The sequence below is a fragment of the Myotis brandtii genome, unplaced genomic scaffold (assembly GCF_000412655.1).
Source record: "Myotis brandtii unplaced genomic scaffold, ASM41265v1 scaffold987, whole genome shotgun sequence".
Classification (NCBI taxonomy): Eukaryota; Metazoa; Chordata; class Mammalia; order Chiroptera; family Vespertilionidae; genus Myotis; species Myotis brandtii.
In genome coordinates, this window is record NW_005372107.1 from 135,009 (window position 1) to 160,071 (window position 25,063).

At 43.5% G+C, this 25,063-nt stretch overlaps 2 protein-coding genes and 1 pseudogene across 2 annotated transcripts in view; all 3 read right to left on the reverse strand.

Moving 5' to 3' along the window:
- The window catches only part of LOC102241335 (zinc finger protein 235), a 117,067-nt gene that overhangs the window by 55,151 nt on the left and 36,853 nt on the right, over nt 1-25,063 (reverse strand). The gene's annotated exons all lie outside the window — the stretch shown is intronic.
- Nucleotides 5-15,786, reverse strand: LOC106724812 (annotated as a pseudogene).
- LOC102259112 (zinc finger protein 420-like) lies at nt 15,785-25,063 on the reverse strand. The gene is made up of 6 exons (XM_014533508.1): nt 25,055-25,063; nt 23,481-23,607; nt 19,250-19,468; nt 18,242-19,165; nt 17,486-18,157; nt 15,785-17,401 (listed from the first exon to the last, which is right to left on the reverse strand). Exons 1-6 carry the CDS (start codon nt 25,061-25,063, stop codon nt 15,981-15,983), a joined length of 3,372 nt encoding a protein of 1,123 aa, XP_014388994.1. The 3' UTR covers nt 15,785-15,980.

Consider the following 25,063-nt stretch of genomic DNA (forward strand, 5'->3'; position numbering starts at 1 on the left):
CATCTTTACTAAAATACCATATTTTATTATTTTTGCCAGATTATACATCTTGAATCTGATGCATCCTCTCCATGGAATCATTGCTTCATCGAGTGATAGCCGCTGCTTTGGTGTATATATAGAGATTTAAATTTCGAGATAAAGTAATCCAAAAGAGGTCTGATGATCTATGTTACATGTTGTTCGTGAATTATCTTTCAGGTGAAAGAATGTAAATATTTGCTTGAACCTCTTTTCAGTCACAGTTTTTGGAAACATGGGTGATTTGAGTAAAGGATTGGCAGTCTTTCCATTCTGGCTTCTTCGTTAGTTCCATCAATATAGTTAAACCAAGAAACTTCTTTATAACCATGTAAGTGACATCCTTCCATGGTGAAGTTTTAGCAGAGGTTTTGTGGTATTTTTCCATTTGGTGATGCCATAAATCGGTTTGAAAAGTAATGAGATAAAAAAAATCCTTATCAAAAAATAAATTGGTTACTTCACTTATACTTTGGGTCTTCAAACTGAAGATATGCCTGAAATATTTGTATAATCCTCCAAGGCTGGTAAAATGTCTTTTTCTGCCAAGCCTTCTTCAGAATCACTTGCACTGTCGGATACTATCACATTTCTCTTTTGCCTTCATGATGGGCAGACTCATTACTGTCTTCCGACAAAGTACTGTCTTCCAGCTGACTACCAAAGTCACTCGGCCAATCAGACGAAGTGTCTGCACATAATTCGCTCATTCTTCTCTGTCAGGACAGGTCTTTTTAAAAAACGTTTGCCAGAATAGAAGATGGATGGAAAGAATTAGATATATTGCTCGTCACGTCTCTGGAAATACTGACTGACAAGTTGAAGAAAAGACATGCACAACAGGAAGAAAAACTAGGGATGGCCGAAATAAGTGCTGAGCAGTGAAGTGGCTTGCATCTCGCACTTCTTCTAATCTGAGCCTAAACAAAGATAACAAAGAAAACAGTCTAGAGCGCTCTTTTAAAACTCTACATTGCTTTCAGACTTTAAAATTACTTACATTAATGTTGTAAGTAATGTTAGTGGAAACAAGAGTTAACTTGTGACTGGTCAGCAAGGTGTTAACAGCCCAACTGGTGTGGCTCACTGGTTGAGCATCGACCTTTGAACCAGGAGTTCATTGTTCAATGCCCCATCAGGGCACATGCCTGGGTTGCAGGCTCTATCCCCAGTAGGGGGAGTGCAGAAGGCAGCCGATCAATGATTCTCTCTCATCATTGATGTTTCTATCTCTCTCTCCCTCTCCGTTCCTCTCTGAAATCAATAAAAAAAAATATTTATTTTAAAAGCTTATTAGTATAGCTTTCATAGTCCTTAACAAACTATTCCTTCCAAACCTGACAACAAACAGATTAAGGAATAAGGGTGGAGACTGAGAATAGCTCGGTTCAGTTCTCAACTCAGCTTCTTAGTAGTTGGATGACCTTGGTTAGGGAACTTTTGCTCTGCGTCTCAATTTCCTCCTCTTTAAATGAGTAAATAACTTCATTAGGCTACTGTGAGGATTAAATTATTTCTAGAAAGCCCTTAAAATAGCACTACTTAGCACTACATATTAACTATCGTTATTATGCTCAAGTATTCCTCCCACCTACTCCCACATTTATTCAACAAACTTTTGAACACGTAGCACTGGGGTGGGCAACATGTGCTCGCAGGCTGAATAAGGTCCACGAAATCACTTGGTCTGGCCCTGCCAAGGCATTAGGGATGACTTAATTAAATGTTTGACCAAATATAGCAGGCTAATTTTTAAGTTGATAATTTTGTATGGCCCTTGAATAATATTATAAACTAGAAGCCCAGTGCATGAAATTTGTGCACTTGGGGAGGGGTCCCTCAGCCTGGCCTGCGCCCTCTTGCAGTCCAGGACCCCTCAGGGGACGTCCACCTGCTGGCTTAGGTCTGGGAGCGGGCCTAAGCCGGCAGTCAGACATCCCTCTTGCAGTCTGGGACCCCTCGCTCCTTACCGCCCGCCTGCTCGCTGCTCCTTACTGCTCGGCTTGCTGCTCCTTAGCGCTGCTGTGGAGGCAGGAGAGGCTCCCGCCACGGCTGCTACACTCACCAGCTGTGAGCCCAGCTTCTGGCTGAGTGGCGCTCCCCGTGTGGGAGTGCACTGACCACCAGGGGGCAACTCCTGCATTGAGCGTCTGCCCCCTGATGGTTAGTGCACATCATAGCAACCGGTCGTTCTGGTTGTTTCGCTTTAATGGTCGCTTAGGCTTTTATCATATAGACTAGAGGCCCAGTGCACAAAATTTGTGCACTGTGTGGGGGGCAGGTGCCCCTCAGCCCAACCTGTACCCTCTCCAATCTGGGATCCCTCTCATAATCCGTGACTGCTGGCTCCCAACTGTTCACCTGCCTGCCTGCCTGATTGCCCCTAACCGCTTCTGCCTGCCAGCTTGATCACCCCCTAACCACTCCCCTGCTGGCCTGATCAATGCCTAACTGCTCCCCGGCCAACCCAACTGCACCCAACTGCCCTCCCCTGCTGGCCCGGTCGCCCCCAACTGCCCTCCCTTGCCGGCCTAGTCACCCCCAACTGCCCTCTCCTGCAGGCCTGGTCCCCCCAATTGCCCTCCCCTGCAGGCCTGGTCGCCCCCAACTGCCCTCCCCTGCATGCCTGGTCGCCCCCAACTGCCCTCCTCTGCAGGTCTGGTTCCCCCCAACTGCCCTCCCCTGCTGGCCTGATCACCCACAACTGCCCTCCCCTGCCGGCCATCTTGTGGTGGCCATCTTTGACCACATGGGGGCAGCCATCTTGTGCGAGGGTGTGATGGTCAATTTGCATATTACCTCTTTATTATATAGGCTATCCAAATGGCCCTTGGCAGAAAAAAGGTTCCCACCCCTGATGTAGCAGAATGTGCTGGTTATAATTATTAAAGGCAATTTCTTCTCCCCCTGAAAAGAGAGATTACATGGCAGGAAAGGTGGTAAATCCTACCCAGGCAAGGTCTTGATGCTAGCAGCCAAAGACTCATTCCCTCCTCCTTACTGCAGCCCTCTGCAAGAAGTCAGAGCTGGGGGAGCAAAGGAGCTGGGAGAAATTAGAGCTGTGGTTCCCTTCTGCATGGATCACAGAGGACATCACCATACACTACCCTGGAGTGACACACACTTTCCACCCCCCACTTCTTAAAGAGGAGAATGTAGAGGGAGAGGGAGAGAGCAGAAGGAAGCCAAGATGAGCCCAGATTCCTCCAGGGATTAGGCGGGGAAAGGCCAGTAGCATTGTGGGTGGAACTCTGATCCCATCTTGGGCTCATACAAACTTTTAGGGCATTTCTCAGGAAATTAAAACAGATTAATTAAAATAAACCCATCTTGCCTGGTTGGTGTGGCTCAGTGATTGAGTGTCGACCTATGAACCAGGAGATCACAGTTCAATTCCCAGTCAGGGCACATGCCTGGGTTGTGGGCTCAATCCCCAGTGTGGGGCATGCAGGAGGCAGCCAATCAATGATTCTCTCTCTCATCCATGTTTCTATCCCTCTCTCCCTCTCCCTTCCTCTCTCTAAAAATCAATAAAAACATATTTTAAAAAATAAATAAATAAAATAAACCCATCTTTACCACTTGTTTTAAACCTTTTATTTGTGACTATCTCATTTAAATATCCAAACAACTCTATTAGGTAAGTACTTTTATTCCCCTGATTATACAAAAAAAGAATGTGAGGCACAGACAGCTTGTTACTTGCCCAATATTATAGCTCTGGGAGGTGACAGCTGTCTGGTCAGTCCAGGAATAGGGACAGAGAGCACAGAACACTGGAGACCCTCAACCTGCCGACCAGTGGGGCCCAAACCCAGCCTCTGCCACTGGCTACAGAGTCTCTTCCAGAAGGCCAAGGACATGTGGCAGGTGGTCCTATGCCAAACAAAAAAGCATTGCTGTCCTGTGCCTGACTCAACTTCCTCATAAGGGTGAGTGCCACCACCTCACTTCCCTGGAGCAGAAGTGACTCTGTCCACAATTCTTGGATTACACTTTTAGAATTCCCGGAGCGATATTTGTCACAACCTGCCCCCCCTGCAGTGGAAGTTCACCAGCTCCACAGAGCTCTTAGACTACACCTCCCAGAACCCTCAGGAAGAATTGGCACGCCATTGCCTTACCAGAGCGGAGGCTCAGCTATTGCCCACAATGCTTGGACTATATTTCACATGATTCCTGAGTAGAGCACAAACTTCTTAGCCCTGTCCTCTTTGAATGAAAATACATTAAAAAATACAGGATTGCCCTGGCTGGTTTGGCTCAGTGGATAGAGTGTCGGCTTGTGGACTGAAGGGTCCCAGGTTTAATTCTGGTCGAGGGCGCGTGCCCGGGTTGTGGGCTTAATCCCCAGTGGGGGACATGTGGGAGGCAGCCGATCAGTGATTCTCTCTCATCATTGATGTTTCTATCTCTCTCTCCCTCTCCCTTCCTCCCTGAAGTCAATAAAGATATATTTTTTTAAAAAATACAGGATTCTCCCTATGGCTGGTATGGCTCAGTTGTTAGAGTGTGGGCCTGCACACCAAGGGTGGCAGGTTCGATTCCTGGTCAGGGCACCTACCTAGTAGGCTGCCAATTCAATCCCCAGTTGGGGCGCATACAAGAGGCAATAGATCTATGTTTCTCTCTCTCACTGATGTTTCTTTCTCCCTTGCTCTCTCTAAAAAAATCAACAAACATATTCTTGGGTGAGGATTTTTTTAAAAAGGAATGAAGTAATGATACAGGCTACAAAATGTTGAAAACATTACACCAAATTAAAGAGGCCAGTCATAAAAGACCACATATTGTATGATTCCATATAGTTCCCCTTAAAGGGCCAATACACAAACATACGTGGTCCCACTCCCTCTGAGCTCCAGTGGCTTAGGGGGATCCAGGGATATAAGGGGAGGAACTGGATTGTCTGGAATTGAAGCAAGAACTCAGGGACGGCTTTCTTCCAGACAGGGGTGCTCGCAGGGGTCATTGTTCCTATGCTGAGACCTCCCCTGTTGCAGAGTTGACTGGCAGCCATATCTGAGTTTCCATCAGCCTGGTTCACACTGTTTGCTCAGCCCTGGTAATCCCTGAGACTGAGCCCCATCCACTTTGCAGCTGTACCAAGCTGTTTGAAGCACCATTTCCATATGAATAACCTGTCCTGGCTCAGGCTTTAGACCTTCCTAAAATCTCCCAAACAAGCACCAGCTGGCTTCACCAAGACCTGGCACTAGCAGTAGCCTGCCTTATTTCACAGCTTGGCCTCACCTGGGCACTTCTAAGCCCAACACAAGTAGCAGCCATCTGCAGATTGCTCTGTAGTTCCTGCTTAGATGGAGCCAGGCAGTGGCTGACTTTGCACCTCCCAAGAGACTCCAGAGCCAGTGCACCTGGGGCACAGCTTCAGACTATACCAGATTACAATGCAACATACCCATAAGTGACATAATCAAGGGGCAGACTCAGTGAACACCAAAGCCCCACTGAAGCAAGTCCTGCCCCATAGGGGTATCTCTTGCATAGCAGCTCTTTGACTGTAGTCACAGCTAGTCCTCACAGCCAATTGGCCTGAAGGTCAACTCCTCCAAGTGATGCTAACAGCAATCAAGGCTCAACTGCAACAAGACTGTGCACACAGCCCACACAGGGGCCCACCCAGAGTGCCCAACTCAGGTGACTGGGGAGGCTGAGTCACTGGGCCCTACAGGACACCTACTACACATGCAACTCTATCAATTCCAGGAGACATAGCAGCTCTACATAATATATAGAAGCAAACACAGGACAGCAGCTAAAATGTGGAGACAAAGAAACATGTCACAAATGGAAGAACAGAAGAAATATCCAGGAAAAAACTAAATGAAATGGAAACAAACAAATGACTAGATGCAGAGTTCAAAACAATGATTATAAGGATACTCAAAGAACTTAATGAGAGCTTCAAGGGACTTAGTGAGACTTTCAAGAATCTTAGAATTTTAAAGACATGAAAAAGGATCAGTCCGAAATTAAGCATACATTAACTGAAATAAAGAATAATTTACAGGGATTCAACAGTAGAGTAGAAGATTCTGAAAATCAAATCAGAAATTTGGAATATGAGGAAGCAAAAATACCCAATCAGAAGAACAAAAAGAAAACAATCCAAAAATATGAAGATAGTGTAAGGAACCTCTGGGATAACTTCAAGCATACCAACATTCACATTATGGGGGTGCCAGAAGGAGAAGAGAGAGAGTAAGATATTGAAAACCTATGTGAAGAAATGATGACATAAATCCTACCTGGTGAAAGAAATACAGACTTACAAGTTCAGGAAGCTCAGGGAGTCCCAAACAAGAGGAACCCGAAGAGGCCCATCATAATTAAAGACACATTATAATTAAAATGCCAAGGGTTAAAGGCAAGGAAAGAATCTTAAAAGCAGCAAGAGAAAAGCAGTTAGTTACCTACAAGGAAGTGCCCATATGACTGTCAGCTGATTTCTCAACAGAAACTTTGCAGGCAGAAAGGGAATGGCAAGAAATATTCAAACTGATGAAAAGCAAGGGTCTACAACCAAGATTACTGCAGTCAAGCTATAATTTAGAATTGAAGGCCAAATAAAGAGCTTCACAGACAAGAAAAAGCTAAAGGAGTTCATCACCACTAAAGCAATATTACATGAAATGTTGAAGGATATTCTTTAAGCAGAGGAGGAGGAGGAGGAGGGGGAGGAAGAAGAAGAAGAAATTTGAACAATAAAATGGCAATGAATAAATATCTATTGACAATTGAATCTAAAAGTCAAAATAAATGAAAAAGGAATCTAATGAACAAAATAAACTGATGAATAAAATAGAACCAAAGGCATGGAAACATGGAACAGGCTGATGAATCTCAGAGGGAAGTGCAGGGGGGACGGGAAGAGATTAACCAAAGAACTTATATGCATGTATGCATTACCTATGGACACAGACAATAGGGTGGTGAAGGCCTGGGGTAAGGTGGGAACTGGGTTAGAGGGCTAATAAGGGGGAAAGGGGGGGCACCTGTAATACTCTCAACAATAAGATTTAAAAATAAATAAATTTGAATAGTTATAGGTATCCAATGGTACCATATTGGATAGTACAGCTCTAGACTATTGTTTCAACTTGCACTTTTAGGCCGAGGAACTGTATGGATTGATTTGTGTGTATGGTGTGTGTATGGTCAAGGTTCATTGATTTTCCCCATGGGCATTTATTGATGTGATCATCTTTCCAGCAGCTCCTCTGTTGTATATCAGGAGGGCTACCAGACCTGAACTCTATTGTTTCACTGGTCTGATGGCCACCATTGTGCATTACCACTGTTTTAATAACTGTAATTTTAAAATAGGTTTGACATTTGATAGCATAACACCTCCAGTTGTGTAGTTGTTCTTGATTCTTTCCTATTCTTGGCCCTTTAAATGTCTATATACATTCTAGAATCAAAAGGCTTACCTGTGCCCTACCTGGTTTGGCTCAGTGGGTAGAGCATCAGCCTCGGGACTGAAGTGTCCGGGGTTCAATTCTGGTCAAGGGCACCGTGCCTGGGTTTCAGACTCAATCCCTGGCCCTGATCAGGGTGCATGTGGGAGGCAACCAATCAATGAGTCTCTCTCACATTGATGTTTCTCTCTGTTTCTCCTCCTCCCTTCCAATTTCTCTAAAAATCCATGGAAAAATATCCTCAGGTGAAGATTAACAACAACAACAAATTCCTGGTTATTTATTGAGATTGTATTGTAACTATAGATCAATCTGGAGAGATCTGATATTTTTTTAAGTCCGTCATTCATTTAGGTCTGTGATTTCCCCAGTTTTATTGTTTTCTGTGTAGAAAACATTTCTTAATTAGAATTAGTCCTGGGTATTTGATACTTATAATTTCTTTATAAATTCTTTCACTTCCCATATTCTAATTCTTGCTCATATATAGGAATACCATTGTATGTTGTGGCCTATATTTACTAATCCCAATGTCTTATTTGTAGGTTGTTTTGGAATTTCTACATACATAATAATTTTATCTGTAAATAATGAGTTTTCTTTCTAATTCGTATACCTTGTTTAATTATTGTTACTTCACACTGGCTAAGATATGTAATTATGGATAGATTGTTAGATAGGCATTCTTGTGTTATTCTTGATATTAAGGGATTACCTCTGGTGTGAAACTATTAAGAATCATGTTTGGCCCAGCCCATGTGGCTCAATGGTTGAGCTTCAACCTATGCACCAAGAGGTTGCTGGTTTGATTCCCGGTCAAGGCACATGCCTGGGTTGCGGGCTGATTCCCCAGAACAGGGCATGAAGGAGGCAACCAATCAATGCTTGTCTCTCATTGATGTTTCTATGTCTCTCTACTTCTCCCTTCCTCTCTTTCTAAAATCAATAAAAACATATTTTTTAAAAAACCATGCTTGCAGTGGCTATGTGCCTATCATCTACTAGACTGTTGAGACAAACATCTATGGACTGCTATTGTGAGCTGGGTACAGTTTCCATTGCTTGACATATATTAACTAATTTACTCATAACATACTAAATATTAGCCTCATTTTACAATGAAGAGACAGAGGCAGAAATGTTTCATTTACTTATGTAAGGACACACACTGCTAAGTGGTCACACCAGGGTCTCACCTTCAGCAGTCTGATTCTATATTTATTCCCTTGGGCACCATAACCATTCTAATGGTTTCACTGGAGATTTCTACCAAACATTTAAAGAATAATGATCATTATTCTACACAATCTTGGCCAAAAAATAAGAGAGGCCACTATTATACTCATACAAAAACTAGACAAAGAATTAAAAAAAGGGGGGGGGGATGGAACATCTGAGAGCTTGCTCTGACTTCCTGGCATATGTCATCATTTTGGCTCAAATAAACTCATAAAAATCCTTAACAAAATAAATTAATAAAAGGAATGGGGGAAAAGCTACAGAGTAAATAAAACAAAAACTGAAAAACTGAAGTGATCACAAAAATCTAATTATTAACTTCATTAGGTGTGATAATAATTTTGTGGTTTTGTAAAAAAAAATAGTCTGTGTTTAAGAGATGCCTATTGAAGTAAGTAAGGTGTGAAATGATGGATCAAGGATTTGCTTTAAATTATTTCAGCATTTAAGATAAAAAGGAAAAGGGGATGATAGTTTAAGCAAATGTACAAAATCTTCCTAATTGATGAATTTGGGTGATGAATATATGGGGGAGGGGAACTGTATTTTCTCTTTGGGTATTTTTGAAATTGTCATAATTAAGAATTTGGAGAACCTGTTCAATCCTGCTGCTTATGTGAACTAGGGCAATGGTTTTAACCTCCCTGAGCTAATTTCCTCAGGTTACAATGGGAATATCACTTACCTCACTGAGAATGGTGGCCCTACAGTGTCCCTCAATGGATGTTAAGCTCCCCTCATGGGAGAGACATATCCGTCTTCTGAGGATGGACAAGGTGTTTAACAAAGGAAGGGAATCTCACTTCCCTGGAATTTGTTGAACTGTCCTTCTTTGGAATAGGAGGTGGCAAATATGAAAGAAGAGATTCCATAACCTCAGGTCGGCCTGACCTGCCTGGACTAGGCAGTCTGGGCATAACCTGGTATAGAAAGTGTAACAATTAACCAGCTGCAACTATTGGTTCCTCCTTACCTGAACCACTTACTCACACACCCTTTGCCTTAGAGATACTTTTCCTTTCTTTTCTCTCTCAATAGACTGCGCCCAACTCTCACAATACATTCTCACCTCTCTCCTCACACGTCTGAATCAAATCCTCCATGTTCTTTTCCTTCTCTAAGTCTCCCCCGTGCGGTCACACTACCTAGACCCTAATTACCAGGACAGGAAGTTACAGGATAACTGATTTGAAAAGAAATCACAGGAAGGATTCCTATTGATAGAGTTATCTGATTTGACTTTTAAAAAACACATTCATGTCTAGATGAGACCTGTTGCCCAAAGGACTCTCCAAACTCATTCTCACCAGCAAGGATTTTACCCTCCCGAATCTCCATGTTTCTAGAAACATTTACTGCACAGACTACACAATAAAACATGGTGGTCTCTGCCCTGAGGGAGTTCAAAGTCCAATGAGCTCTGCACGTGAGAGAATTAACATTAGCCACATCTAATCAGTTTTAAATCCCATGTATTACATTAAAAATTTTTTTTTTATCACTAGATAAATATTGATTTTTAGAAAGGAAAGGAGATAGAAACATCAGTGTGAGAGAGAAACACAGTTCTGTTGCCTGTCACATGCACTCCGACCAGGGATCAAACCCATAACGTTAGTATGGGCCCTGAAGGGGAATTGAACCCACAACATTTTGGTGTTCGGGATGATGCTCCAACAAGCTGAGCCACCTGGCCAGTGGTATGTTACATTCTTAATGAGAGGTGTTATATTTATGGAACATAAGACTATATGATTCCTTTCAACAGTTCCCTGGTGAAATTCTCCGTATTTGATTGAACATATTAAAAGAAGTTATTTAAAAATCCATGTTTGGTAACTCCAATATCTGGACCATCTGGGGGTCAGTTTCTATCATCTGTCTCTTTGTTCTGGGTCAAGTTCTTATGTCTGCTAATGACACAGTTGAGCATTGGTTCTGGATTTCTGATGGTGACATAAAACTTGAGATATCATGGATCATAAGTATCCAGTATCTGGAATGTAAAGTCTAGAAAAAAAAATTTGGGTAAATATACACTTGTTTGAGTAAACCATTCAAGCGAGCAAACCTAACAACCACTGAAGCACCAGAGAAATATGGGGTGGTGTCCAAAGCGTACTGTATCTTAAAAACATAACATCCAAAATCCTGTTATATGTTCCCCCGCTTTTCACCCACACCCGTTTCTCATGAATCTTTAGGAATTAAAATCAAGATTTCCTTTTCTCATTCTGCTTGTTTCACTCACAAAATAAGACAGAAACTGCTTTAGCCAATTTGGCTCAGTGGATAGAGCATCAGCCTGTGGACCAAAGGGTCCTGGGTTCGATTCCGGTCAAGGGCACATACCTCGGTTGCAGGCTCCTCCCCGGCCTGGGCCCTGGTTGGGGCTCATGCAGAAGGCAACCAATTGATGTGTTTCTCTCACATCGATGTTTCTCTCTGTCTTTCCCTCTCCCTTCCACTCTTCCTAAAAATCAATGGAAAAATATCCTCTGGTGAGGATAAACAACAACAAAAATAAGACAGAAACTTTACACAACTAATGCTAACTGGCACAGAGAAAGTCATAAATGATAAGATAAACACTTTAGCCCATTACTGCTTGAAAAGTGAAGTTTAGCAGAGCTCAGAAGCCAACTGCAAAAATCTTGCAAATTGCACACTGCATGATTTTATGTATTTATAATAAGTGATCATTTCCTTGAATTAAGGTTTCTTATAAAAATGCTTTTCCTATTACAATTTATTATGATCAGTGGGGTTTGAGCTCAGTAAAATTTTCAAATAGTTATCCTATTTTTAAAAAATACATTATTATTGATTTCAGAGAGGAAGGGAGAAGGAAAGCAAAATAGAAACATCAGTGATGAGAGAGAATCAGTGATCGGCTGCTTCCTGCATGCCCCACACTGGGGATCGAGCCTCAACCTGGGAATCAACCATGACCTTCTGGTTCATATGTCAGTGCTGAACCACTGAGCCACACTGGCCAGGCAGTAGTTATCCTACTTAAAATGGTTTTTCCTTTCCATCAAATTAGACACTTCCAGGCACCTTCTAATTGTTAGGCAGTGGTTTGAGGTCATGTTCATTCAGCAGTAAATAAACTTCCTGACCCCATGGAGTTTACATTCTCATGGACATGGATTTCCGTCATTTTACCTTTGCAAAGGTCCCGATCTTCTTTATTTTTAAGGCCTTTATCCTGTGTAGATTTTTGTGAAACTAAAGGTTCTGACCAACTTATTGTACCACTCTTATAGGCTTACTCTGTGGAGCATTCTCTTAAGAACTGTGACATTTTGAACTCTGCCAAAACACAGGCCACATTATGAACTCTGTGATGAACCAGAAGACAGGAACTCTTACTAAGGCCTTATCACATGCAAAACATGTATAGGATTTCCTTGTAGTAAGGATTGTCTAATGAACTTGAAGACTTGAGGTCTGACTGAACTTATTACCATAGGCCACATTCACAGGGTTTCTCATCCCTGTGGATTCTCTGATGAACATGAAGATACGAGTTCCACATGAGGCTGTTCCCACACTCTTAACATTTATAGGATTTCTCTCCAGTGTGTACTCATTGATGAGATTGAAGATTTGAACTCTGACGCTCTTCCCACACAAAGCACATTTGTAGAGTTTCTCCCCTGTGTGGACTCGCTAATCATCTTGAAGACTTGTGGTATAGCTGAAGCTCCTATCACATACAGCACATTTGTAGTATTTCTCTCCTGTGTAGATCTCTGATGAACATGACAATACCAAGATCTGCAGGGTTTCTCTGCAGTGTGGACTCACTGATAAGCTTGAAGACTTGAGGTCTTACTGAGGCTCTTTCCACACACAGCACATATGTAGGGTTTCTCTCTTGGGTGTACTCACTGATAGGCTTGAAGATGTGAACTCCAACTTAAGTCTTTCCCACACGCAGCACATTTGTAGGGTTTCTCTCCAGTGTGGATTCATGGATATTCCTGAAGACAGTGATCAAAGCCCTTACCACATGTCCACATTTGTATGTCTTGTCTCCTGTATGAATTTTCTGATGGATCTGAAGGTGGGGAAATGGGAATGAAGCTCTTACCACATCTCTCATATTTGTATGGCTTGAAGATGTGAGGTTTAACTCAAGCTCTTACCAAACACACCACATATATAGGGTTTCTCTCCTGTGTAGATCCTCTGATGAACAGGAAGACAGGAGCTCCACATGAAGCCTTTCCCACACACAGGATATTTGTAGGGTTTCTCTCCATTGAGGACTTATTGATGGGCTTGAAGATGTGAACTCAGTGAAGCTCTTTCCTCACATGTCACATTTGTATGGCTCCTCTCCCCTGTGGATTGTCTATTGAACTTGAAACACAAGTTCCACATGAAGCCTTTCCCACACGCTTAACAATTGTAGGGTTACTCACCAGTGTGGACTCAGTATGGTCTTGAAGGCTTGAAGTATGGTTGAGGCTCTTACCACACACAGCACATCTGTAGTGTTTCTCTATGTGTGTACTCACTGATGGGATTTAAGATATGAAGTCTGACTGAAGCACTTACCACACACAGCACATTTGTAGGGTGTGTCTCCTGTGTGGACTCGCTCATGGGCTTGAAGATATGAACTCCGACTTAAGCCCTTCCCACAAACACCACATTTGTAGGGTTTCTCTCCTGTGTGGATTCTCCGATGAACATGAAGACATGAGCTCCACATGAAGCCTTTACCACACATAGCACATTTATAGGGTTTCTCTCTAGTGTGGACTCACTGATGGGCCTGAAGATTTGAGTTCTGACCGAAGCTCCTCTCGCACACCACATTTATGGGATTTTTCTCCTGTGTGTATCCTCTGATGAACATGAAGATTCACGCTCCACATGAATCTCCCACACTCTTTACATTTGTAAGGTTTCTCTCCTGTGTTAACTCTCTGATGAATTTGCACATGGGAGCTTTGAATGTCTCCCCACACATTACATATATGGGGTTTTGCTCCTAGGAGAAAATGCTGATGAAGTTCAAGATCGGGCCCACAACCTGGCATGTGCCCTGACTGGGAACCGAACCCATGCCCTCCTGGTTCATGGGCTGATGCTCAGCTATTCTCTCTCCTTTTAAAGAGAGTTTTAAAAATAATTAGCCTATTTAATATACTTGAAATCACACAGAAAGCTTTCCCAAATCAAAATGAATATGAATAGTAATAATATCCTATTTATGTACACATATTTTTCAAAAAATGGATATTCTAAATATTTCACTCTGCCCTAGGGAAAAACTTGCAAACATTTAAAGCCAAGTTCAAACAGGCAACTCCCAGGGATACCAAGTGTCCTGTCAGTGACACAGGGCAAGCCAAGAGCAATGGTTCTCTATGGGGGCATCTGGCAGTGGTGCTCTGGATATTTGTGATCCACACATTGGAAATAAATTATTTCCAATGCTCAATACACACTTCTAATAAGCCATATGTAACTTATTTACAAAAAAATTGTTGTCTTTGACTATTGTTTCTTACAAAAACAGTGTTGTTGTTTTTTATCAATTGCATTGAAATCAAATTTATTACCACACCATTTTGTTTTGTCATTTACAGTCACTTTATTTTATACATTTACAAATATATCTTTAGAAAAATCCATAAAAAAGACTCTGACTTACTCTAAATTACAGGTTTCCAAAGAGATCATATCTTTAAATTAGATAAAAATGTATAAAATTCTGAAGACTTCTAAGACCATAACTTACAACCTGGAGATTTTTGTCCAATGGTAAAGACATTAATTAAAGACTCTCTACAACAGTGTTGGAAGATACCTTACCTAATCAGGTGCCTAACCATGAATGGACATCTGACCCTGACTCTGACACTTACCTCTATATACAGTGGAGATCAAAGACTTTTCAAGAATAAAAAGCCCAAACATCAGAAATAGACAGCCATCCTGAGATACCAACAAGGCCTATAGACCTACAAATTAATGTTACTACTACTATTAGCAATAATAATAATAATAATAATAATAATACTTGTTCTTTAGGCTTTTCTCAAACCCTATACAATGTAAATGTAACCCAACTGTTAATAATTACTGAATGTGTATAACATCTACCTGCATGATAAATAATAATCTTTTTATGATATCACTTTTAAAATTTATTTTAAAATGCTATTGTAAAAAGTTAAGTAAAAAGAAATATTAAGCCCAGCAGGTGTGGCTCCATGGCCGAGTGTCAACCTATGAACCAGGAGGTCATGGATCGATTCCTGGTCAGGGCACATGCCTGGATTTCGGGCTTCATCCCTAGTGGGTGGTGTGCAGGAGGCAGGCAATTGATGATTCTCTCTCATCACTGATATTCCTATCTATCCCTCTCCCTTCCTCTCTGAAGTCAATAAAAATATTTTTTTAAAGAAATATTAAACCAGGCCTGTGTAGCTCAGTGGATTGAGTGTTGTCCTATGCACCAAGAGGTCGCTGATTTGATTCCTGGTCAGGGCACATGCCTGGGTTTTGGGCTTAATCCCCAGTAATGTGTGTGCAGGAGGCAGCCGATCAATGTTTCTCTCTCATTGATGTTTCTATCTCTCCCTTTCCCTTCCTCTCTCTCTCTAAAATCAATAAAAAATATTTTAAAAAGAGAAATATTAAGAAAGGAATTTTATATTTAAAGACAAAAAAACCTAATTATGAAACGTATCTCACATTTGTATAACTTCTATCTTGTGTGGACTCTCTGATGAGCTTGAAGACTTGAGTTCTGACTGAAGTTTTTACCACACATGTCACATTTGTAGGGTTTCTGTCCTGAGTGGATCCTCTGTTGAACATGAAGATACGAGCTCCACATGAAGCCTTTCTCACACACAGCACATTTGTAGGGTTTCTCTCTACTGTGAACTCACTGATGAACTTGCAGAAGTGAAGTCTGATTGAACCTCTTAGCACACAGGGCACATTTGTAGGGTTCCTCTGTAGTGTGGATTTGCTGATGAGTTTGGAGACTGCGGTCTGACTGGAAACTCTTACCACAGCCAGCACATTTGTAGGGTTTGTCTTTTGTGTGGACTCATTGATGTTCTTGAAGACGTGAACTGTGATTAAAGCCCTTATGGCATGTCTCACATTTTTATGAGCTTGAAGATGAGACTTAGTGAGACTGAAGGTCTTGCCTCACAGGTGACATTTATAGGGATTCTCTCCTGTGTGGATCCTCTGACGAACCTGAAGATACAGACTCTACATGAAGCTTCTCCCACACTCTTAACATTTGTAGGGTTTCTCAACAGTGTGGATTCGCTGATGGTCTTGAAGACTTGAGGTATGGTTGAAGCTCTTACCACACACAGTACATTTGTAGTGTTTCTCTCCAGTGTGGACTCGCTGATGGGACTGAAGATATGAACTCCGACTGAAGCTCTTTACACACACAGCACATTTGTAGGGTTTCTCTCCTGTGTGGACTCGCTGATGAGTCTGGAGACTTGAGGTCTGACTGAAGCTCTTCCCACACACGCTACATTTGTAGGGTTTCTCTCCTGTGTGGATCCTCTGATGAACATGAAGACTTGAGGTCACCATGAAGCCTTTACCACACTGTTCACATTTGTAGGGTTTCTCGCCAGTGTGGACACGTTGATGGTATTGAAGACTTGAGGTCTGACTGAAGCTCTTACCACACACAGCACAACTGTACGGCTTCTCTCCTGTGTGGAATCGCTGATGGCCTTGAAGATGTGAACTCCGACTGAAGCTCTTACCACACACAGCACATTGGTAGGGTTTCTCTCCAGTGTGGATTCGCTGATGGGCTTGAAGATGTGAACTCTGACTGAAGCTCTTTCCACACACCCCACATTTGTAAGGTTTCTCTTCTGTGTGGACCCTCTCATGAACATGAAGATATGAGCTCCACATGAAGCCTTTCCCACACACAGTACATTTGTAGGGTTTCTCTCCAGTGTGGACTCGCTGATGAACTTGCAAATGTGATTTCTGACTAAAGCTCTTACCACACACAGTGCATTTGTAGGGTTTCTCTCCCGTGTGGATTCGCTGATGGGCTTGAAGACTTGAGGTCTGACTAAAACTCTTACTACACACAGAACATCTGTAGGGTTTGTCTCCAGTGTGGACTTGTTGATGTTCTTGAAGATGTGAACTATGAGTAAAGCCCGTACCACATACCTCACATTTGTATGGCTTCTCTACAGTGTGGATTCGCTGATGGGCATGAAGCTGTGAACTCAGTCTAAAGCCCTTTCCACACACAGCACATTTGTAGGGTTTCTCTCCTGTGTGGACTCGCTGATGAGTCTGGAGACTTGAGGTCTGACTGAAGCTCTTCCCACACACGCTACATTTGTAGGGTTTCTCTCCTGTGTGGATCCTCTGATGAACATGAAGACTTGAGGTCACCATGAAGCCTTTACCACACTGTTCACATTTGTAGGGTTTCTCGCCAGTGTGGACACGTTGATGGTATTGAAGACTTGAGGTCTGACTGAAGCTCTTACCACACACAGCACAACTGTACGGCTTCTCTCCTGTGTGGAATCGCTGATGGCCTTGAAGATGTGAACTCCGACTGAAGCTCTTACCACACACAGCACAACTGTACGGCTTCTCTCCTGTGTGGAATCGCTGATGGCCTTGAAGATGTGAACTCCGACTGAAGCTCTTACCACACACAGCACAACTGTACGGCTTCTCTCCTGTGTGGAATCGCTGATGGCCTTGAAGATGTGAACTCCGACTGAAGCTCTTACCACACACAGCACATTGGTAGGGTTTCTCTCCAGTGTGGATTCGCTGATGGGCTTGAAGACTTGAGGTCTGACTAAAACTCTTACTACACACAGAACATCTGTAGGGTTTGTCTCCAGTGTGGACTTGTTGATGTTCTTGAAGATGTGAACTATGAGTAAAGCCCGTACCACATACCTCACATTTGTATGGCTTCTCTACAGTGTGGATTCGCTGATGGGCATGAAGCTGTGAACTCAGTCTAAAGCCCTTTCCACACACAGCACATTTGTAGGGTTTCTCTCCTGTGTGGACTCGCTGATGAGTCTGGAGACTTGAGGTCTGACTGAAGCTCTTCCCACACACGCTACATTTGTAGGGTTTCTCTCCTGTGTGGATCCTCTGATGAACATGAAGACTTGAGGTCACCATGAAGCCTTTACCACACTGTTCACATTTGTAGGGTTTCTCGCCAGTGTGGACACGTTGATGGTATTGAAGACTTGAGGTCTGACTGAAGCTCTTACCACACACAGCACAACTGTACGGCTTCTCTCCTGTGTGGAATCGCTGATGGCCTTGAAGATGTGAACTCCGACTGAAGCTCTTACCACACACAGCACAACTGTACGGCTTCTCTCCTGTGTGGAATCGCTGATGGCCTTGAAGATGTGAACTCCGACTGAAGCTCTTACCACACACAGCACAACTGTACGGCTTCTCTCCTGTGTGGAATCGCTGATGGCCTTGAAGATGTGAACTCCGACTGAAGCTCTTACCACACACAGCACATTGGTAGGGTTTCTCTCCAGTGTGGATTCGCTGATGGGCTTGAAGATGTGAACTCTGACTGAAGCTCTTTCCACACACCCCACATTTGTAAGGTTTCTCTTCTGTGTGGACCCTCTCATGAACATGAAGATATGAGCTCCACATGAAGCCTTTCCCACACACAGTACATTTGTAGGGTTTCTCTCCAGTGTGGACTCGCTGATGAACTTGCAAATGTGATTTCTGACTAAAGCTCTTACCACACACAGTGCATTTGTAGGGTTTCTCTCCCGTGTGGATTCGCTGATGGGCTTGAAGACTTGAGGTCTGACTAAAACTCTTACTACACACAGAACATCTGTAGGGTTTGTCTCCAGTGTGGACTTGTTGATGTTCTTGAAGATGTGAACTATGAGTAAAGCCCGTACCACATACCTCACATTTGTATGGCTTCTCTACAGTGTGGATTCGCTGATGGGCATGAAGCTGTGAACTCAGTCTAAAGCCCTTTCCACACACAGCACATTTGTAGGGTTTCTCTCCTGTGTGGACTCGCTGATGAGTCTGGAGACTTGAGGTCTGACTGAAGCTCTTCCCACACACGCTACATTTGTAGGGTTTCTCTCCTGTGTGGATCCTCTGATGAACATGAAGACTTGAGGTCACCATGAAGCCTTTACCACACTGTTCACATTTGTAGGGTTTCTCGCCAGTGTGGACACGTTGATGGTATTGAAGACTTGAGGTCTGACTGAAGCTCTTACCACACACAGCACAACTGTACGGCTTCTCTCCTGTGTGGAATCGCTGATGGCCTTGAAGATGTGAACTCCGACTGAAGCTCTTACCACACACAGCACAACTGTACGGCTTCTCTCCTGTGTGGAATCGCTGATGGCCTTGAAGATGTGAACTCCGACTGAAGCTCTTACCACACACAGCACAACTGTACGGCTTCTCTCCTGTGTGGAATCGCTGATGGCCTTGAAGATGTGAACTCCGACTGAAGCTCTTACCACACACAGCACATTGGTAGGGTTTCTCTCCAGTGTGGATTCGCTGATGGGCTTGAAGATGTGAACTCTGACTGAAGCTCTTTCCACACACCCCACATTTGTAAGGTTTCAATAGAATATGGCAGAAGTGAGAGTACATCACTTCCAAGGTTAGGTCATAAAAGACATTGTGGCTTCTGCCTTCCACTGTCTTGGGTGTAACCAGCTGGGGGGAACTAACTGCCATGTTTGGAAGACACTCAGGAGCTCAGTGGAGAGGCCCACTGGCAAGGCCTTCTCCCAACAATCAGGTGAACGAGTGCATCTTGGAAGCTGAAACTTTAGTCCCATTAAACCTTCCAAGGCCGGAAGCTCTGCTGGACTCCTTGACAGGTTTATGAGATTCTGACCCTTATTATCCAGATAAGCTGCCACCAGATTCCTGACTCACAGAAGTATAGATAAATGCTTATTGTGATAAACTGCTAAGTTTAAGGATAGCCCTAGCTGGTTTGGCTCAGTGAATAGAGCGTTGGACTGTGGACTGGAAGGTCCTGGGTTCAATTCCAGACAAGGGCACATGCCCGGGTTGCGGGCTCAATCCTAGGTAGGGGGCGTGCAGGAGGCAGCTGATCAATGATACTCTCATCATTGATGTTTCTATCTCTCTCTCCCTTTCCCTTCCTCTCTGAAATCAATAAAAATATATTTTAAAAAATAAATAAATCCTGTAGAAATACTAATATCAATCAACATAAAAAGCATTTAAGAGTAGTTATACAGGTATAAGTAACTAATACAAGTACCATAAAAATTATTGTTCATCAGAAGCATAATAATGTTCTTAAATAATCCCTAAGTCACACTGCTTTTTTCTCCCCTTGTGAGCTGTCTCCAGGAGTGAAGACAGTGAGATCCACCTAGCACCATTCTCAATGAGCTTTTGTTTATAAGAATTCTTATGAGAGAAGAAAGCCTTTGGTTTGTGCATTATTGCAGTGAAATTAGGCCTCTAAGACATTCCTCATAGATGGAGCAGGGCAACTAGATAGACACCAAAAAATGCAAAACCTTGTGATATTCTGATGTTGCCAAAAGGAACTTTTACAAGGGAGATGTGCGCAGAATATACTATAAGATTCGTTCAACTTTCTGAGGAGTGGGAGTTACAGAGGTGCATCTATTTGTCAAAACTAATCAAATTGCATGCTTAGCATGTGCATATGTAAATGTTAACTCAATAAAAAGAACTTACACAAATAAGAAGTCATTTCACTCCCTGAAAATTCATGTACATTTATAATCTGTGCAGTTTTCTGTATATATTTCAATAAAATGTTGGCCCAAAATTATAAAAGTAAAGACTTGTTTGAGAAGGCAAAGCAGCCCTGGCCAGGTATCTTAGTTGGATAGAGCATTGCCCAATATGATCAGTTGCGAGTTCAATCCCTGGTCAGGGCACATAAAAGAATCAACCAATGAATGCCTATATTAGTGGAACAACAAATCAATGTCTCTCTCTCTCTCACCCTTTCTCTCAAATCAATTAATTCTATATAATAAAAGCCTAATATGCAAATCGACCGAATGGCGGAACGACCGGTCGCTATGATGCACACTGACCACCAGGGGGCAGATGCTCAATGTAGGAGCTGCCCCTAGCCCACAGGCCCCAGGCCAGCCAAGGCGGGTGCCAGAGGAGGCCCCTGATCGCCCCGCTGGTCGCCCCACAGAGGGAGGTGACCAGCAGTGGTGGCAGGGGGCAAGGCGGGCAAACAGGCGGTGCCAGGCTGGCCAAGGCAGGTGTCAGCGGGGGCCCCCCGATCGCCCTGCCAATCACCCCACAGATCGGCCCTGATCACCGGCCAGGCCTAGGGACCTTACCTGTGCATGGATTTCATGCACCGGGCCTCTAGTCAATCAATAATAAAATATAGCCTTCCTTTAAAAAAAATTATTATTTTAAAAGGCAAAGCAGTTATAAAGCAAAACCAGACAACAGTTGTAACTGGAATGGTAATTCCAAGGTAGGTCTGTACAGAAAAATAAGGGAGCGAGTCAAATGGAGGCAGCATCTAACCTCCCTGACTGTGGGAAAACTTCTAGCAGCATGAAGACACAAGAGCAGAAATGATGAAAGGACTGAGAAGACTTTCCCCCACTACTCACCACAGGTAGGGCCTCGTCTGTCAGATAAGCAGCTAGAGCAGGGGTGGGCAAACTTTTTGACTCGAGGGCCACAGTGGGTTCTTAAACTGGACCGGAGGGCCGGAACAAAAGCATGGATGGAGTGTTTGTGTGAACTAATATAAATTAAAGTAAACATCATTACATAAAAGGGTATGGTCTTTTTTTTTTTTTAGTTTTATTCATTTCAAACGGGCCGGATCCGGCCCGCGGGCCGTAGTTTGCCCACAGCTGAGCTAGATTCTCCTGGTTCTTTTGCTTCTCTGATTTAGCTTTTTATTTTTGTGCTTATATCCAATAGGGATGACTGTAATTACTGTATTTAGGCTGGGCTTACTTGAGGGATACACAAAGTAAAATAAGTGAATGAAGAAGGGAGTGAAGAAGAGGGGGAAATGAAGGAAAGGAAGGGAGGAGAGAGGAAGGTAGGCAGGGATGATGTCACCGGGTAAATGGATGGGGCACTGCTCACAATGGCAATGCAGAGAACGAACACAGGTTAAGAGAAGCTGTGGGGGAGCCTTTTCACTCACATTCAAATGGGACCGCCTACCCATTCATCCATTAATTCATCATTTAATCATTCATCAAACAAATAATTAATGAACATATCCTGTGAGTTAAGATACAATCCCTGATCTCCTGATGTTACACTCAAATGGGGAAAGAAAGACAATATACAAGTAAACAAAATATAATCCTTTAATATATCAGCAAGTAATTAACGATCAGTCACAAAAAAAGACAGGGTAGGGGGCTGGGGATTTTAAGCAGAGTGCTCAGAACAGGCTTCTGAGATGAGATGACATCTGAGCAGACACGGGTGAGTGAGGCAGGAGACAGAAGGATGTACGGGGAGAACAAGGAAGAGCAAGAGAAAGGCCATGAGGTGGGGCACAGTTGGCATGTCAGAGCCACAGCAAGCAGTCTTGTGTGGCTGGAAGGCTAAGGAAAGGAAATCCAGCCAGAGCAGGTGAGGGCGGCCAGGTCAGGCAGCGCCCTGCAGGCCACGGGAATTATTTCAGACTGTCTGAGTGAGATGGAAGCCATGCAAGAGTGAACAGACCAGTTACCTGATCTGACTGACCAGTTACGATCTGGCTGCTGTAGGAGAACAGACTACAGAAGGCAAAAGCAGAGGCAAGGAGGCAGTGAGAGCTGCTGTAAGTAAGCAGCGTAATGAATGATGGAGGCTTGGGCCAGGGTGGCGACCCTTCGGGGGAGAGAAGGAGAGCACCTGGGCCCAGGAAGGACTCAGCTGCCTGGCTGTCACCTGCTCACCTGCCTCCTTAGGTTTCTGTCTCTATCATCGGAAGCTACTCTTCTCTCCCCAAGTGTAATTTCCTATCCAATTTGAAGGGTTGATATGCTATGAAAAATAAATGGCTTATATACAAGGGGATACACTAAAGGCAAAAACTTAATCCTTATCCAAAAAGGCAATACTATGATCCTTATGCATGCTAAATAGTATTTCTCCAAATTCTGATCCTGACTTGTTGCAATAAATACAACAGGCAGCCCTAGCTGGTTTGACTCAGTGGATGGAGTGTCGGCCTGCAGACTGAAGGGTCCCGGTTTGATTCCAATCAAGGGCTTATGCCCAGGTTTCGGGCTCAATCCCCAGTAGAGGGCGTGCAGGAGGCAGCCAATTGATGATTCTCTCTCATCATTGATGTTTCTATCTCTCTCTCCCTCTCCCTTCCTCTCTGAAATCAATAAAAATATATTTTAAAAAATACAACAGGCAATCAAATGATCATCCTTTCCTGATTTACTCACAGTTTTGGTTATACTGTATGCATTTCCGACAAGGAGCTATGCTGTCTTTATTCTACTTTGTTCAGTACAATAAAGATGTAACTAAACAACTGATTTTAAACCCCACCAAATGTCAATACTGCAATTTGCAAAAAATAGGAAAAGTACAGACAGGATATCTCACAGGACTTAGGAAACTGAGATCCCAGGTTTGGGACACATTTTAAGAGTCCCAAAGTCTTAAACATTTGAAATCAAAATACTCCTGGGAGCTGACATTCAGTGACAGAGCGCCTGTCCTCACCCACTGAGACCAGGTTCCGGAAGTTCTCCAGCATCACGTCTCGGTACAGCTTCCTCTGGGACGGGTCCAGCAGCGCCAGCTCCTCCTCCGTGAAGACCACAGCCACGTCCTGGAACGTCACCGCCTCCTACAACACCGAACACAGGAAACCTCAACTTTATGACCAATGGGCAGGGGAAGAGAGCAGCTCTGAGGGGCAGAGGGGATGGGGGAAGTTGACCTGGATTCTGCCAGCCCTGAGTCTATTTTTTTAAATATATTTTATTGATTTCTTACAGAGAGGAAGGGAGAGGGATAGAGAGTCATAAACATCAAAGAGAGAGAAACATCGATCAGCTGCCTCCTGCACACTCCCTACTGGAGATGTGCCCGCAACCAAGGTACATGCCCTTGACCGGAATCGAACCTGGGACCCTTGAGTCCGCAGGCCAACGCTCTATCCACTGAGCCAACCCGGTTAGGGCCTGCATCTATTTTAAGCACCTTCCCCCTCTTCTCCATCCAGCATGTCAATTTCATACACTAATTTTCCACAGCCCCTTCAAAAGTATGTGCAATTTACCCTCTTTGGTGTGGCTCAGTTGGTTGAACACCAGAAGGTCTCGGGTTCGATTTCTAGTGAGGGCACATGCACAGGTTGCGGGCTCGATCCCCAGTAGGGGACTTGCAGGAGGCAACCGATTGATGCTTCTCTCTCACCCTCTCATTTCCTGTCTCTCTCTCTCAAAATAATAAAAACATATATGAAAAATTGTGCAATTAAGAATAATCCCTGTTGCCCTGACTGGTTTGGCTCAGTGGATAGAGCATCGGCCTAGGGACTAAAGGGTCCCAGGTTTGATTCCGGTCAAGGGCATGTACCTTGGTTGCCGGCATATCCCCAGTGGGGGATGTGCAGGAGGCAGCTGATCAATGTTTCTCTCTCATTGATGTTTCTAAGTCTCTATCCCTCTCCCTTCCTCTCTGTAAAAAATCAATAAAATATATTTTTTTAAAAAAAGAAAGAATAATCCCTGTTGCCCTAGCCGGTTTGGCTCAGTGGATGGAGTGTCGGCTTGCGGACTGAAGGGTCCCAGGTTTGATTCCGGTCAGGGGCATGTACCTTGGTTGCGGGCACATCCCCAGTGGGGGGTGTGCAGGAGGCAGCTTATCGATGTTTCTCTCTCATCGATGTTTCTAGTTCTCTATCCCTCTCCCTTCCTCTCTGTAAAAAATCAATAAAATATATTTTTAAAAAAAATAATCCCTGTTTATTTCACTTGGTGTCATTTGTGAGCATTCCTACGTAAGCACCCTGGAACCGTAACTCTTCAATCGTGGGGGATATACATTTGGTTAGTACTACCAAATTGTTCCAGCAATGTTGGGTTAATTTACTCCCAAGAGGCTCTGATGGCTTTTATCTTTCCTTTCTCACTCACACATTGGCTAAGCCTGGGGATTCTCACTTGGTTACAATTTAACAAACCAACAGGTCACCCATCCTGAGGAGCAATGAAATTGGTCCTCTGTGCTCTCAAGGCACATGCCACCTACCTGTGACACTATGTATGACAGCACTCAAAGTGTCTGACCGTGTTCAT